This window comes from Tupaia chinensis, unplaced genomic scaffold, assembly GCF_000334495.1.
Source record: "Tupaia chinensis unplaced genomic scaffold, TupChi_1.0 Scaffold000288_2, whole genome shotgun sequence".
NCBI lineage: Eukaryota > Metazoa > Chordata > Mammalia > Scandentia > Tupaiidae > Tupaia > Tupaia belangeri.
This window is the reverse complement of record NW_006159773.1, coordinates 539868-556724: the sequence shown is the minus strand read 5'-3', so window position 1 is coordinate 556724 and position 16857 is coordinate 539868. Positions and strand designations below refer to the sequence as shown.

Sequence of the window (16857 nt, the reverse complement as noted above, 5' to 3'; positions counted from 1 at the left end):
CGACTACGTGGGAGTCCAGTGACATAGCCATTACGCTAACTGCTGGTTCCACCCATGTAAGCAACTTCTAATTGGAGGGACAGAAGACATCAGAGAGTAGGTATGAGATTTTTTTTTTTTTTTGGAGAGGTTTTGTTTGTTTGTTTGTTTGTTTTTTGCTATAGGACTCGTGTGCTTGCCAGAAAGACAGAGAGGTAGAAAGCGAGAAATCACCCCCCAGGGAGGATGGCCGCCGCAATCCCTTCTCCGACATTCTCCTCTCGGTGTCTTGGGCACGCACGCCCACGCTCCCGGCGTGAGTTTTAAGTCACCGGGTCTGAGACACGAACCATGGTCGACTACACGGGAGTCCAGCAACATAGCCATTACGCTAACTGCTGGTCCCAGTAGTGAGATTTTTATATGTAACATAGGGAAACTGGTTAACAAGTGAAAAATACAGGGCTGCCTCATAGCCTCGTGGTAAAGGGAGCTGAATGGTCTACCTCGGTTCAAATCTTGTCCCCAGGAACTTGGAAAATGCAGCAGGTGCATGTGTGTGTATGCCCCAATCCTTACAGGATGGAGAAATAAAAAAGAATGGATTGTAGTGTAGTCACATACTATCGGGGATTGCTTTCTCTCTCTCCATCTCTCCACAGCAAGCACTCTCTGGTCATGTAAAAAAGCGGGGACATGGGACCAGCAGTTAGCGTAATGGCTATGTTGCTGGACTTCCATGTAGTTGACCGTGGTTCCAGACCCGGACCTGGTGACTTAAACTCACGCCGGGCGCGTGTGTGTGCATGCCCAAGATCCCGAGAGGAGAATGGAGGAGAAGGGATTGCAGCGTGACCATCCCCCCATGGGGGTGATTTCTCGCTTTCTATCTCTCTGTCTCTGTCTGGCGAGCACATGCGCCCTGTAGCAAAAAAAAAAAAAAACCAACTCTCTAAATAAATAAATAAATAAATAAATAAAGCAGGCACAGCAGGTAGCATGGTGGTTTTAAGCGCTGGGATCCCACATGACCTACCATGGTTTGAGTCCTAGACTGGCGGCTTGAAAATCACACTGGGAGCATGTGTGTGCATACCTCAAATCCTGAGAGGACAATGAAGAAAAAGAGATGGCAGTATGGATATCTCCTCCCCAGAGATGAGTTCTCATTTCCCCTCTCTCTGTCTCTCTCAGGTGAACATATATACCCTATGACAAAAAAAAATAAAAATAAAAATAAAAAAAATTTTTTAAAAATTTAAAAAATGCTAAAAATAGTGATTTGGATATTTATCAAATTTTCAACTCAACACAAAACTAACAGGGTTAGATAAGATAATGGATGGAAACAAGCTGGAAGTATTTTAAAGAAATTTTAGTAAATATGCAATGTACTACATTTAGATCTAAAAATCAACTTGAAAGTAAAATGAAGAAGAAATGCGTCTAAAGCAGTGCTCAGCCTTGCTTGCTCATTGGAATCATCTGGGAGCTTTAAAAATTGCCCATACCTGTTTCCAGGCCTGAGAATTTTGATTTCATTGGTCCAGGGCACAGGCTGGCTTTCAAATCTCCCTAGGTGATTCAAAGGTTCAAAACCTCTCATTTAAAGATATAAGTTAATGCAGTGGTTCTGATTCCATTGGGCTGGGATTGAGTGTTTTTTGTTTGTTTTGTTTTGTTTTTTAATAAATGCTCCAGTAGCATGTAATGTTCAGGTGATTCTAATGGGCAGCCAAAGCTGCTGATGACCTCTAGGGTATCAGACTTTAAAACAAATCAGTGGTGTCCTTATTTTTTAAAATCTGTCATTTGGGGCCAGCAGGCACTGTGGTGGTTAAGGCATTGGACTCCCACGTGGTCAAATACAATTTGATTCTCAGACGTGGTTTACTTTCTGCCTCTCTCTGGTCAAATTAAAAAGTAATAATAGTATATAAAATCTAAAAAATAATTCTTTAAAAAGAAATCTCTCACAAAACAGTAAGAGAACTATGATGTCTATGGTACAGAAAATGGTGGTTCTTGTTTATTTTTCCAACTAACTTAATGCACTCAGTTCTGCACATTTGAAGAGGCACATTGATGCATTGAAGTCATCCAGCATGACAAAAGACAGAGCCAGCCTGTGGCCTGGTGCTTTCCACAGCTAGATTCCGCATGGCCAACCAACCAGTTCAAATCCTGGCTGTGGTAGCTTGAGAAATACATCCGGCATATGTGTGTGCATGCCCCAAATCCTGAGACATGAAATGGAGGAGAAGAGATTGCTACATGGCCATCCCCCATGAGGGGGTGTTTCTTACTTTCCTGCTCTCTCTTTCTCCAGCAAGTGCATGTACTCTCTAGCAAATTAAAATGACATAAAATTAAAAAAAAAAAAAAAAAGCCATCTCTGACACAGTTTTAAAGTGGCATGATAGTTGTCTTAACATCTTTTTAAAGAGCTGTTTTGTGGAAGAGGTATTAGATTTAGTTTTTTTTTTTTTTTTTTTTTTTTTTTTTTTTTTTTTGCCTATGTGCTCTAAAAGGATAGAAATTAAAGGGAAGAAAAGTTCTGCTCAAAATGAAAAATAGCTTTCTACTAAAATGGGCTTTCTGAATGTCATCATTTGGAGTTATCCAATCAGAACTATGCAATATCCAATTACTAAGAGTATATTGTAAGTGTTCTCACCACAAATAACTGACAAGTAGGTGAGAGAACGCATATATCAGATGATTTAGCCATCCTGTATGGTAAGCATATTTCAAAATATCATGGTATATACTATAAATATATACAATTTTTATTTGTTAATTTAAAAATTTAAAAAAGAAGTTGCACAATATGTTAAGATCTTGGAAGTATTCCTGTTTATACGAAGAGTCTATGAAAAGTTCATGGAAAATGTTTATTATGAAAAATCTGTGCATGGGTCTCAAAAATTTTTTGCACCAAAATCAACATATTTAATCTGGTTTTCCATGTACTTTTTGAATGTACCCTCCAACTTTGAATTACCTAGATGGCATTGCAGCTCAAACCCATGTTCTGTGTTTCCTTTTCCCACCAGCAGCAGGGGCTCAGTGCTCTGAGCAGAGGAGGAGCCTAATAAAAGTTGTTTTAAGTGGGGACCAGCACATGGTATAATGGTTACATCTCTGGACTCCCCACATGGCTAATCTTCGGTTCAATTCCTAGACCCAGCAGTTTGAAACTCTGCTGGACATGTGTAAATGCATGCCCAAAACCCCAAGAGGAGACTGGAGGAGAAGGGATTGTGGCATGGCCATCCCTCAGGGGTGGGGGTGGGGGAGTGATTTCTTGTTTTCTGTCTCTCTGGTGAGTGCACGCACCTTACAGCAAAAATCTCTCTTAAAAAAGAAAAAAAATGTTTATTGAATGTATGAACATTGAATATGCATTTCTATACTTCAACAGTAAACCAAAGACTGTCTACAATGCAGAATGAAGCTAGCCATTGTATCAATTCACATTTATTTTTAACTTTACTTCAATCTACAGTTGTTGAGCCAAAGATTAGTAATTCTGCTTCAAATTGTATGATTATTATAATTTTCTATTAACCTTCTCACCTGCCTTGAAGGCAGTTATGCAGAGACATACACATACATACGTTGAACCTCCTTTCGTCACACCATCTGGGGCCCACCACCTACATATCCATCCCCCTCGACTGCTTTTCCTCTACCTTCTCTTTAAGACGCCCACATGTTTAGCCCCAGCAACTGCGGCAGCGCCTGGCTGTTCATTTTACTCCAGCCATTGCTCCAACCTGCTGATCACCATGGCTAATCGGATGGCATGCCAGCCTGCACCAATCATTAAGATGACCCAAATTAACAGGCTGGCCATGTCACAGTGCATTCATTCCACATATCCAGGCAGGGCCTAAGTGTGAGCAGAAACCCGGATGTGCTTATTTGGGTTTGCATTGTAACATCCATTATTGATTGTCATGAGCTGCTTTGGTGCTTTATATCTGCAAATGAGGCTCATCTGTCAATTAGTACAGCCAGAATTGAGATCTGAGAGCAAAAAAGATATACGTGCCTCTTTCTTGTTTTTTTTTGTTTGTTTTTTTTGTTTGTTTTTTTTTTAAAAAAAAAAACAGTATTTCCTTTCGTTTGCCATTTTCCTTCACAGTTACATTGTAAAGCTTCTTAACCCAAGGCATTCCTTAACTTTTGCTTAAAAGGGATACTTAATCAGAATAGTTTTATATCCTGAAAAGAAAAGTCCTCCCTAGCCAGGTGAAGAAAGTAGTGCATGCAGACTGTGAACCATGAGTTCATTATAGGGATTTGTAATCCAGTATCCTAGTGTACCCTGGTCAGTAAACCTGGGTTTTTAGTCAGACACAGGCAGCCTCATCTTAATTACAGATGCAATCGCTGGCACCTTGCAGTGCCTAGTGTAAATTTTATCCCCCAAATATTTGCATTCTCGATAACCATTTTTCTCCAATGCATTCTAATAATTAGAGGGTCCTATTACCTGCGAAATGTTAGTATAAATTAACGATCCATTATGCACAATAAGTTTTATAAAACATCTACAGATACAGATCATGTTTAATTAAAATTAACTTCCATATGAAAGCCAAGTGCACTAATGATTCCCAATGACCTTTTATTACCTGCAGTCCCTTGTTTTGGCTGGATGATTGACAGCTTGCTGTTTGGCTACCATGTTGAATTTCAGCTGACAAGACTTTTCATTTTAACTCAATTTGCCCGCCTATCACAAGCTGGTGGCAGGCCAGACCCAAGTCACCCAGCTTTGCCTCAGCAGCTTGCTCTAGTTCTCATTAGTACGCATTTATTCAGTGGAAATTGGAAGACAAATGCTTGAAGGCATGTGAACTAAGTATAGCAAATTAGGTTTAAAGACTGAATATTTATAAGTATATGGAAAGTTTTTTTTTTTTTTAATTCTAGAGCACATTGAGAACTGAGTGCTAGCTTTGGTATAAAAGAAATGAAGATAGAAAGGGGAAGATGCTAAGAATAACAATACTATAAGCTTTTTCTTTCCATTTTGGAAGTATGTAAAATCTCTCTGACAACACCTTATCAAATAAAACCTGGCTTCTCTTTCATGGAGCGCTTGCACAATGAAGTTTAGCACCTCCTGTGTGAGAAGGGGGAAAAAATGAGGGTCATGTTCATTTGTTGCTTGGTTATCCCTTGGTATGTTTTAAATTGCCTTGTTTGTTCGGCACTAGCACAGAAACAGATGTTGCTCTGCCGTGCAGGATAATTTACTGTCTCTCCTGGTGCAGCATGGAAGTCCTCCCAGGGCCCAGCTGGTCTGTCAGTGGTACTGGCTGGTGTCTGCTCAACTATGACAACTACAAGTAGAAGCTGCATTTTTTTTTTTTTTATTGTGCAGTTGTCATTCTTCTCAACATATAGCTCTGCCTGCCTTTGTACAAGGCCTGGTGGAAATGCTACTGGCTTTTGTGTCTGTATGGTGCAGCGCAGAGCCACGTAAACTCGTCTCTCCATTGTTGATAATAACGCAACTCATTACTTTTGTCATCTAATGATTATCGGCATGATCGCTCAGAGCAAGAGCCAACCTCGTCTTGCACACATAACTGGTACTGGAAGGTAAAACTGATTTGTCACTTACGATCTGACCGCTAAGCCACACTTTGCGCTCCATTATTGTGATTAACTCCTGCATAAGATATGCTTGCCCAATTGTCATTTGTGATACGGTGGTGGGCGCCAGCTGCCATGCTTCCCGAGAGCACATCAGCCAATCGGATGTGACCATGTCATTCGGACTGTTAAATGCCTGCCCTGTCTCAGCAGCTACCCCACAATTATTTTGCTTTTGTATCTCTTCTTCCCACACCCCTACCGGACTTGTTGGGCGAACAGCACTCGTACATATGTCAGCTACCATTTCACACCACACGCTAAAATGATGCTCTGCTCTTGTTGATCCAACAGAGCCAGGAGCAGTACATGGGAAGCCGACCCTTGCTTTGCACCATAGAAATGTTGGTTGTTGGTGTCCTGCCAGCTGAAATCCATCGTGTCAGGTGCCTTGTGGCTATCTGCAGTAGAGTGCATGTTCCAAAACCAAAAGTTCTTTTCTGGCCTCATCACCAACAAACCGATTTGACTCTGCCTGATTATAATAACGAAGGCAGTCCAAGAGAATATGCACAGCCTCACTGTACGTCACATTGAATCACCACAGTGGCCACACAGAGCTGACCGCAGCTTCATTTCTTTAGACAAATGCATGCTTAGGGAAAAGCCTCCTGGGAGAAGGCACCCTGAGCTACTTGATATCCCTACACAAGCCGTGCATAGATTTAAGTTTTCCAGAAATACCATTTATTATTATTATTATTATTATTTTTGGCTGTTGCAAGCCCTCACTCATAGGCTTGCCTTTAATAATCTAATAATTGCATACTCTGTTTCAGAGCTAGGCTGAACACTAGGAAACTGGACCGTGTGTGTGTGTGTGTGTGTGTGTGTGTGTCTGTGTGTGCGTGATTTCTAAATTGCAAGTCATAAACACAGCCATTTGTTATCATGTGAAAGGGGAAGGAAAAAAAAACCCACTTGGAGCTCTTTTTCACATTGCTGATTAGAAAGAATCAAGCTTTATATTCTAGGACCCATTCACGCTGGTGGAAACATAGTCAGTTTTGATTATGAAGGGAGAGATGCAGACCTAGACAGGAGCTACACGCTGATATGCATGCTATCAGAATGATTTATGCAAATTATGCATATTATTCCCAAAGGAATTCCTCCTCAAACTGCCAGGATAAATTGCCGGAAATTAGCCATAAAATCTGTCGTGCTAGGAGCAAAAGGTGAAGGCCATTGGGAAAGCAAGGACATTCAGCTTCTGGAATCTTCCAGGATATGATGGTGGCTGTTATCTTCCCTGAGTGCTGAGGAAAACATGGCTTTCTTCTGAATCTTATAAGAGTATTTTCCCTTTGAAATTTTTCCAGCAAATGCTGACTCACATTTTATTTACAACTAGCATAAAAGAAATTAAGTGTTAAGCTGTCTCAGAAAGCACTGCTACAATTACTGTACTATTAACTGCCTAAATGGCTATTAAATGGCCAAACCTACCTTTAAAGGCATCACTGTTACAGAGGTTGGTAAAAAAATCACCCACCAGAGGTGTACTGTAACAGGGATATGGTTTTACTTTCCAACATGAATACTCACAACACAGACTTCCTCCCTTGCAGACTATTCTCGCCTAGAAAAATTCCAGTCAATGACATTCTGCCCAAGTTCAGCACTGCTGCCTCCTCCTACCTGTGAGATGCCTTCAAGCTGGAGAGGGGACCAGGTCTCCTCCCTCCTCACCTGGTCTCCAAAGCCACTAATGGCTCCTTCTTGGTACTCAATGGCTGTGATGAAAAAATGGTTTCCTTTCCAATCAAGGCTATGAATAAGTAACTTAAGTGGCAAATTGAGAGCACTTCTTAGTAGCATTTGTTTGTTTAATAAGCTATTGTTTGTTTGCTTTTTTCCTGCAGAAAGCTGTATTTTTGAGGTTTTACGTCTGTGCTCATCTTCGTGCTCCTTCCGTTTTGTTGAGGAGAATTTGACCATCAATTCAGAGTCTGGGGCCTATTGTGTACGAAAGGGAGACGCGGTGATCATCTTTCCAGCAGCCTTACATAAGGACCCTGAAGTCTTTGAGGCTCCAGAGGTAAATAAATGCCAAGCTGGACCTTGCTATTTCTAAGACACTGCAAGCAGATTCATCTTCCTCGTTTTTTATTTTTCTTCTTCCTCTTTCCATCTTCTTCCTGAAGGGATTTGAATCAGCTTGCTGTGTCCTGTTTTTCTTTTGAATTAATCCATTTTCCTCTTTCTGAAGTGCTTCATAAAGGTCTATCTTTAAATAGAAATACAGTGATGAATCTGAAAACTAGTTGTGTCACATGAAACGGACATTGAATTTTGTCCACCATTACATGAGGCCAAAATTAGGTTTTGCTTATCAGAGAATTACTGGAACTAAGGAGGGCTAGGTGTTGCCATGTGGCATAGAGAATAAATAGTAACTCTTTCTCTAAGGGTTTTCACAGTGGAGTTGACTATCCCCAAATCAAGCACCATCATTGCTGTAGTGAAGCCCGTATACGTTTGCACCTCTTACTAAAGCTATGTGCCCCTTCTTGATCAATTAGTGTGGCATTATGAACTTGAGATCGTAAAGCTGCTGCTCGCGGGTGAAGCTCTAAGGGTAATTGTGTCATCTCCTTGTATTTTTTTTCTGAAGCTGGAGTTAATGAATATCAAAGACTGGAAATTAATCCACCCTGGTTCATCCCTTAATACCACTTCAGAGATTCGCCACCTGCATGCAAATTGAATGCGGTCATATTCTGCCTGTGCTTCTCGTGAAGTCATGTCGCTGCAGCAGTTTTAGTACATAAAGAGCTTTTTTTCAAAGGGAAACTTCTGTGCTCCTTTCTGAGCTGATCACAGCTGGGCCACTTTGAAGGCCAGTTTCTAGGTTAGATGTTTTAAAGCCAGGTTGCATTATAGTATCGTCAAAGTGTGGAAATTAATTGGACAAGGACAGACTCTAAATCTAGTAAGACAACTTGCATTTATTTTGCCAGCAAAAGCAAATGTTTTAAAGGTGGGGGGAAGGTACATATGGTCTCAGTGTGTTTCAGAAGAAGCATGCTATAGATAAACGGTGATGGCAAAGAGGATAGAGAGTATTAGCAAATAAATTAACATTCTGCAAACAACAAGCTTTATCTCCACAGTAGTAAATATTAAAAAAAAAAACTTCACACATCAGTAAATGTTCGCTAAGTAGGGCAACTGAATAGCTAATAGCTGAACAATGTTTTAAAATTTTAAAATAGATTATTTCTACCTACGATTTCTCATTTATTTAATTTATATGTTCTGTTTTCATAATGAAATTATTCCACAGTCATTAGCTTACTATTTATGTCACTATTGTAAAATTAATATTAAAATAATCAACAAGTACTCAGTAACAGTGTAGCAGATTACCGCTGTCTTTATGACACTGTTCTTTGGGTTCCTTCTATATCCCATCTCTACCTCATGATGAAAAGACTTTGATTTAGACTTTTAGAAATTTAAAAAGTAATGTTAGAAATTGAAATGATGCAATTATTTTCCTTTGGAATGTAAAGTAACAACGCCTAAACTTTACATAGTACACTGACCAATATTGATAGTAATCAGAAGAGTTTGCTTTATACTAAATTCCTGGAAGAATAAAATTGTGAAACTGTGAACACTGACTTAGGATCATTAAGGGAGCTCGAGTTCCGGTGATGAACACTGTCTATTATTTACTAGATTTAACATTAGCCCATTATGCCTGACTAATGTTAGAAATAGCTAGATAATTTTTTGTCATGGCATGATTTTTTTGAAATTAATTGTGGAATGCTGAGAATTCCTGGAACAGAAAAACAAAACAAAACAAAACAAAACAAAAAAAACAATAGTTCAGAACTCATGTTGATATGATTTGGCCAGGTCTCATCATTCATTCTATAAACCTACCACTGTCAGACATAGATTTATTCCCTCTATTCTTAACTGATGATGGTAGTATGTAGATGTCATAGATGCTCACATAACAGGTGCCCTTCCCAAACCACCATGCACTGACAGTAAAGAAGAAAAGAAAATCCTGTCTTTACCCTCTGTCACTAAGAGCCCTGGCCTGGCGGCTCCCATTCTCATTATCTGTCTTCGGTATCGTACAGAGGACTTGAAAGGAAAAGCCAAACCTCAGGTGGAGAAAAATGACAATTGTGGTTAGGCAAAAAATATGAGAAAGACTAATTTCAGATGTAGGTATACCTGTTCTTGGAAGAAACAGAAGAACCTGGGCCCAACCCAACCAGTATGGTTTTAGAATGGTCAAGTTCCAAGAGACTCCAGAATGTTGCATCCACCAAAGAGCCGTGGTCTTCCTTCGTGCTTTAAAGCTTTTACGCAAACATCTCTATTTTTAGAATGTTCCTCTTTGCTTGTCCGCCTAGAAGGCTAAAAATTACTCCAAATAACAAGAATATGTCAGTTTAATTACTTCTTCAATTATGTCCTTATTGCCCATCTCATTTCTCAGAGAATTTGCCATTGCCCAATTTGTGGCCTATCATACTTTCATGGTGTGTACCAGACGGTGTTTTGCAATTACCTGTTTACTTGTCTGAGCTCTCATATGCTATAAACTCTAGAAAATGAAAGACTTCACCATTCCCTTCTCCATAGTCTCAGTGCCCAGAACACAGGAGGTGTTCCTGTAAGTTGAATAGATGATGAGGTATTTGGATGAATGAATGAACTGAAATTGAAAAAATGCTCCAGTTAACTTTAAATATCGACAGTATTACATATTCAAATATATACATGAGCTGGGCCAATAGGTAGTGTGGTAGTTAAGGCACTAGACTTCCAACTAGCCAACTACAGTTCGAGTCCTAGACCTGGCAGCTTGCTTTCTCACTTTCCCTTTCTTTCTCTCTCTGTTTCTATATGGTCAAATTAAAAAATAAGAAGAAGAAATAAAATTAAATATGTCTTTAAAATATATATACAAATTTTTTTGTACTATAATTCTATTTTCCCATAGAGTTGAAACTTATACATAGCATTTTCTTTTTTTTCTTTTTTATTAATGATTTTATTTAACTTTATTTATTTATGCTAATTTGACCAGAGAGGGACAGAGTAAGAGAGAGAGGGAAAGTGAGAAAGCAAGCCACCAGGTTCAGGACTCAAACCATGGTCAGCTATGTTGGAGTCCAGCACCCTTAACTACCAAGCCACCTGCCAGCCCCTCACATAGCATTGTCATAATATGCAGTTTCCTTGAACTTTTTGAAAACACCCCCTGTCACAATGCTACATGGGAGTGATAAGAACTATGGCAAAAGGAGATCCTGGGTGGCAATAATATGTTTTAAGTGGGACCACTGGATACTTCAGAACTGCCCTCAGCTCTTACAAACCTTTAAAATGGCTTAGCCAAGTCACTTAGATTTTTTTTTTTGTTTTTAAAGAACCTGAAAAAACAGGGACCAGCAGTTAGCATAATGGCTATATCGCTGAACTCCCATGTAGCTGATCACAGTTCGAGTCCAGGACCCGGTGACTTAAACTCACACCAGGCACATGTGCATGCGTGCCCAAGATCCCAAGAGGAGAATGGAGGAGAAGGGATTGCGGCATAGCCATCCCCCTGGGGGGTGATTTCTCACTTTTTATCTCTCTGTCTCTTTCTGTCTTTCTGGCGAGTACACGTGCCCTATAGCAAAAACCAAAAAAAAAAAAAAAAGAACCTGGAAAAACAGACATTTAGATAAAGTTTAAAATTTTTAAATATTTAGAAAAATAAATTTTGAAACAGTGTGGGATAAATAGTGTGAGACCTAACTGGATCTATAAGCCACCCACATGTACCACTGTGTTTAAAGCTATTTTTTCTTGAATATTGGTTGCTTAGCTTATTGAAACATTAGCTGCTAAGGGTGACCAGTTCTTGCATGTGTGTGAAAACAAACGGGCAAGTGAAATTTAAAGCAGTGAGAGAGAAAAGGAAATACCTCTTCATGATTCCACCGCCTTCTCTCTTCAGAGGTATAAATGCTACCCCCCAAAACCTAGATAATCTATTAATTAAGAGTAAATAGCTTTTTACATTTTTCTGAAGGCCTCCCCAAATTTACATGCGTGATCAGCCAGAATTGATGGAACTCTCAAATCACCAGCAGTAAATGGTGATGACTTCTTTTCTGCCCAAATGTAGTATCCAGTCCTGGAACCATGGAGACCAAATCTGTTGATTGGTTTATGTAGGCCCAGAGGTCCTAAGAAGTGGCACTATTGGACTGTAGGGAAGAAACAGCAAAAATTTAAGATGGCAGCACATTATCATAACCTTGTAGCCTCCTAAGGTGCAGAAACACAGTGAAATGACGATGTAATTCCAAAGCCTTAGGCATATCACCAACTCTGAAGTTGAAAAGTCTTCTTGGGCCTCCTGTTTTTCTGCCCTATCTACTTCTCAGAGTTGCGGGGATAATAAAACGATGAATAAATTTCAAAGCCATTGAAAAAAATCCAAAATCACAATATGAATTGTGATATCAATGTTATTTTGATTATCGACACAGTTCTTAGAATACACTAGTCATAGCACATGAGAAAATCCCCTAATTTTTGTCTGTATATCACAATGCAGTAGAGATTGTACTAGTGGTAGACTTCAAGGAACTATGAACTATACATCTACAGTTTAAAAAGACGCTTTGGGGACCAGCAGATGCTTGTTACATAATGGTTACATTGCTGGACTCTCACATGGCCAACTGTGGTTTGAGTCCTGGACCCAGTGGTTTGAAAATCATGCTGGGTGCATGGGCATGCCCACAGTTCTGACAGAAGATGGAGGGGAAGGGATTGAAGCATAGCCATTCCTCCCTGGAGAATGACTTCTTGCTTTCTGTCTCTCTGTCTTTCTCTCTCCAGTGAGTGCACGCATCCTATAGCAAAAATCTCTCTTAAAAAAAAACAAGACAAAACAAAACAAAACAAAAAAAAAAACACTTTGATAGGCATAGTGAGTGACACAGAAAAAAAAAAAAAAATTCCTTCATCTTTAAGAGCTTCCAGGATAGGGATTTGACCGTATCACATGGCAGTTTGCTCATAGTAGATGCTTCATGCTAAGAAGGCTCCTACTGTACTCTTAAGTTGGTGATTCATACCTACTATATTGGAAACAGCAGAGTGCTGGTATACCAGAGCTCTCAAAAGCTCTGATGTGTAGCATTTGTCAATTTTGGGTATGTAATTACTCCCATCTTGGCCGATTGAATATTACCAATGTGAAGACCCTGAGCCCAGAGCTGAACAGAAATGTGCACACTCTCACAAGTTGACACAGGGTGGCTACAGCTCACCCCTGATTTTAAGCCAAGTCATAGAGATAAAAAAGAACTTTTGTACTCTGTCACCTTGCCCTCCAAGAGAACTATAAAACTGGGCAACAGTGCAACCCCTTAATCATTCATTCAGGAACCAGAAGATGGCATTAATGGTTACATAGCTGGACTCTCACTAGTTGACCGTGGTTCAAGTGCTGGACTGGGGGACTTAAAACTCATGCCAAGCATGTATGTGTGTGTGTGTGTGTGTGTGTGTGTGTGTGTGTGTGTGCACGCACCCCAAATCCTAAAATGAGAATATAGGAGAAGAGATTGCAGCATGGCCATCCCCCTCGGGGAATGATTTCTGTCTCTCTGTCTCCATCTGTCCCTCTGGTAAGTGCATTCGCCCTGTAACAAAAATATCTTAAAAATAATTATTCATCCAAAACATTAAGAGATTTTGTGTTTTGACTAAGATGTCATATCTTTTGTCTAATTGATGTTCCTATATCCAAAATTATGAATCAAGTGGTTATAAAGCATGACTATTCTGTTATTCACCTCAGGAAGGCCATGTTTAATGCGTTTGTAACTGCAATGCTTTGCATATAGGAAACACTCAAAAAAATATCTAATGAACTGAGCTGAACTAAATATACTATTTGGAGAACACAAATTACGGTGTTATGCAATCTTCCTTTGTCATGTATGCCAAAAATTGTTGTGTAGCCAGAATATTGTGTCCTCTATCCAATCTTGATTTCTAGTGTGTCAATATTATACCATTTTCTACTATTTATAAACACTGAATATTAATCTACTCAATGTTCTGTACTTATTTACTCATTCAATATCCATTTGTTTCAAAACTTTGAAGATGACTTTTTAATTATATTTCATTCTTGTGTATTTATTCATTAATTCAACAGATGTGTATGAAACCTCTATTGAGGGGGTAGCATTGTTTTGGAGGCCTTGTAAATACAGATATAAGAAATGTGACAACTCCATTCCCCCAGGAGTTGACTCTGTTTCCTGTGGGTCAGCTTCATCTTAAGTCTAGTGGTAGGATAACTGCAGGAATTCCAGATTCTTTGTGTATTTGCTTCTTTGTAAAAAGAGAACTTCTGGGACCAGGAGGTTGGATAGTGGTTATGGCACTGGACTCTCACATGGCCAACCATGGTTTGAGTCCCAGACCTGGCAACTTGGAAATCACACCAGGCGTGTGTGCATGTGTGCCCAAAATTTCAGGAGGAGAACAGAGGAGAAGTGGTTGGTTGCAGTGTGGCCATAACCCCCGCCCCAGGTGGCAGGGGTGATGTCTCACTTTCCCTCTCCCTATTTCTCTCTGCCTCTCTCCGACCAGAGCACATGTCCTATGGCAAAAAAAAAAAAAAAAAAAAGAAGGAGAAGGAGGAAGAGAAGGAGAGAACTTCTTCTAAATGTCTTCACAAACTTTTCTGACCAGATTGGTTCATACACTCTATCCAAAATCAGAGGCCAGAGCAATGTGATTCTGAGGTTTGGTGCCTAGACAAACCTTTCGTAGAATGATGATGGGGAGTCCAGCGTAACAACCAGTTGGCAGAGCAGAGGGGCATTGCAGAGGCTTATGCCTCCTCTTCTGATTTCTTTATTCTCATCCATTTCATTGGTCCTCTTTAATTGTGAGGCACTGACATTATTATGGTCCCTGCAGAGGTCAGCATGTTGAAGCCCAAGTTTGAGGCTTTATTTGTTTCAAATGTTTGGATATATCTTGGGGGTCTTATTTTTTCATTCCATCTTACTATAACCCCCAAAGTGGGACAGGGTGGAGATTTATATGCCCCTTCCCTTTTTGGCTAGAACCAATCTATGTCATTAGTAACTGCCATAGGCTCTTTTGTTATTTATTTTTAAAGCTTATTCCTATGTGAGAATGAGAGAGAGAGAGAGAGAGAGAGGCAAGCTCAACAGGGTCTCATGCTGCAATCCCTTACCCACCAACTGTCCCAGCCAGCCAGGATCATAAACGTGCGTTCCTGGCATGTATAGATCAAACTGAACTCATGATCTTCATGATCTCCCTATGGATCCAGCATTGTTTGAGTAGCTTGAGTAGCACCACTGAGCCGGCCCAACAGATCCTTCTTAACACTGGTTTCTACTCAGGTTCTCTATGGCCAGACAATGGAACAAAATAAAGATAAATTTTACCTCAGAAATTGATTTATGCTGCATGGTGTTTTTTTTTGTTTTTTTTTTTTTTTGGAGAGATTTTTCACTGTAGGGCGCGTGCACTCGCCAGACAGACAGAGAGAGACATAGAGACAGAAAGCAAGAAATCCCCCCCCAGGGGGGATGGTCACGTCACAATCCCTTCTCCTCCATTCTCCTCTCGGGATCTTGGGCACGCACGCACACGCGCCCGGCGTGAGTTTTAAGCCACCGGGTCCGGGACACGACCCGCGGTCGACTACGTGGGAGTCCAGCGACATAGCCATTACGCTAACTGCTGGTTCCCAATGCTGCATGTCTTTTAAGAATGTTAGTGGTCACAAGAAAAAAATATATTCACTAAATTAAACCACTAAACAGCACTTTCTCTTGTGTTTATTATAAGGAAATTGAAGGTCATAAAAAGCTAGGAGAGGGACATTACCAATTGGCTGAAAGTTTCAGGGAATCGATATAAACACTAACTAAAACGCACTCCTATGGCTTCTGAGAGGACCACGTTGATCTGCACAAATAAGAAACTGAAAGTCATCATAACTGTTTCTGGCTTATTTATCATATGAAGACACTGAAGTCATAACCCAAGCTCAGTTTTCCTATTTTCTCGCTCAAACAGTGAACTTTCTTTTTTAGAGATATTTTTGCGAGAGGGCTCATGCACTTGTCAGAAACACAGAAACAAGTGAGATATCACCCCCCCCCCCCGGCCCACGCCCCAGTAATATCCCCCCCCCCCCCCGGGCCATGGCCACAACGCAATCCCTTCTCCACCATTTTCCTCTCAGAATCTTGAGCACGAACGCACAGGCGCCCGGTGTATTTTAAACCTCCAGGCCTGGGACTCAAACCGCAATCGACTATGTGGTAGTCCCATGACATAACCATTACACTAACTGCTGGTCCCAACAGCGAGAACTTTCTAACACATCGTTTCATAGAAAACTTTATTTAAAAACTCATTTGGCCTAAGCAGGAAGCTCATAGGGAAAGTGCCAGACTCTTCAAACTGGTTAGTAAAAATGAAGAACCAGCAGGACTAATCCCAGGCACACAAGCTTAGGCTCCATGAGTAAAGAAAGTGTCCCATAGAACGACTCTATCTGCGGTAACAGTGATGTCAACAAACGGTGTCCTCATTCATTGCTACAGAGATGAACAGTTATTTTGGTTTTGCCCTGGTTAGATCTTACTTAGATACATTCCAGGAGTGTGGCAAAATAGATTTAATGTTCTAAAAGATTCAAAGTACAATATTGGCTAAAAATTAAACAGTTATAAAAATGCAGATTAAGTTTGCATTGACATGCAAGTTGGAAAGCAATAGAAACTACCCAAAGTTTTTCTAATCTGAAATGCTTATCAAGACAAAAAAAAGATGAGTCCAGCAAGTAGTGTGGTGGTTAAGGTGCTGGACACTCCCACATGACTGACTACTGTTCAAGTCCCAGACCTGGTGGCTTGCTTTCTCACTGTCCTTCTCTCTCTCTCTTTGGGGTCAAATTAAAATAAATGAATGAATAAATAAAATTAAGTAAATAATTCTTTTAAAAAGTTAATAAGAAAATAAAATAAAAAATAGAAAGAAACAAAACATTTAATTTAAGGGTCACAAAAATGGAAAATTATCTGTTGATGATAATATCTTTATTTAAATTTTTTTGGAGAAGTTTTTGCTATAGGGCATGGATGCTTGTCAGAAAGACAGAGA

The 16857-nt window shown here is 40.0% G+C and overlaps 1 protein-coding gene across 1 annotated transcript in view; it reads left to right on the top strand.

Moving 5' to 3' along the window:
• CYP7B1 (cytochrome P450 family 7 subfamily B member 1) overlaps positions 1–16857 on the top strand; it is a 224540-nt gene that overhangs the window by 204570 nt on the left and 3113 nt on the right. Inside the window, exon 5 of the mRNA XM_006150432.3 lies at positions 7518–7693. Coding sequence (XP_006150494.1) covers positions 7518–7693 — 176 coding nt within the window. The remainder of the gene's footprint in view (positions 1–7517; positions 7694–16857) is intronic.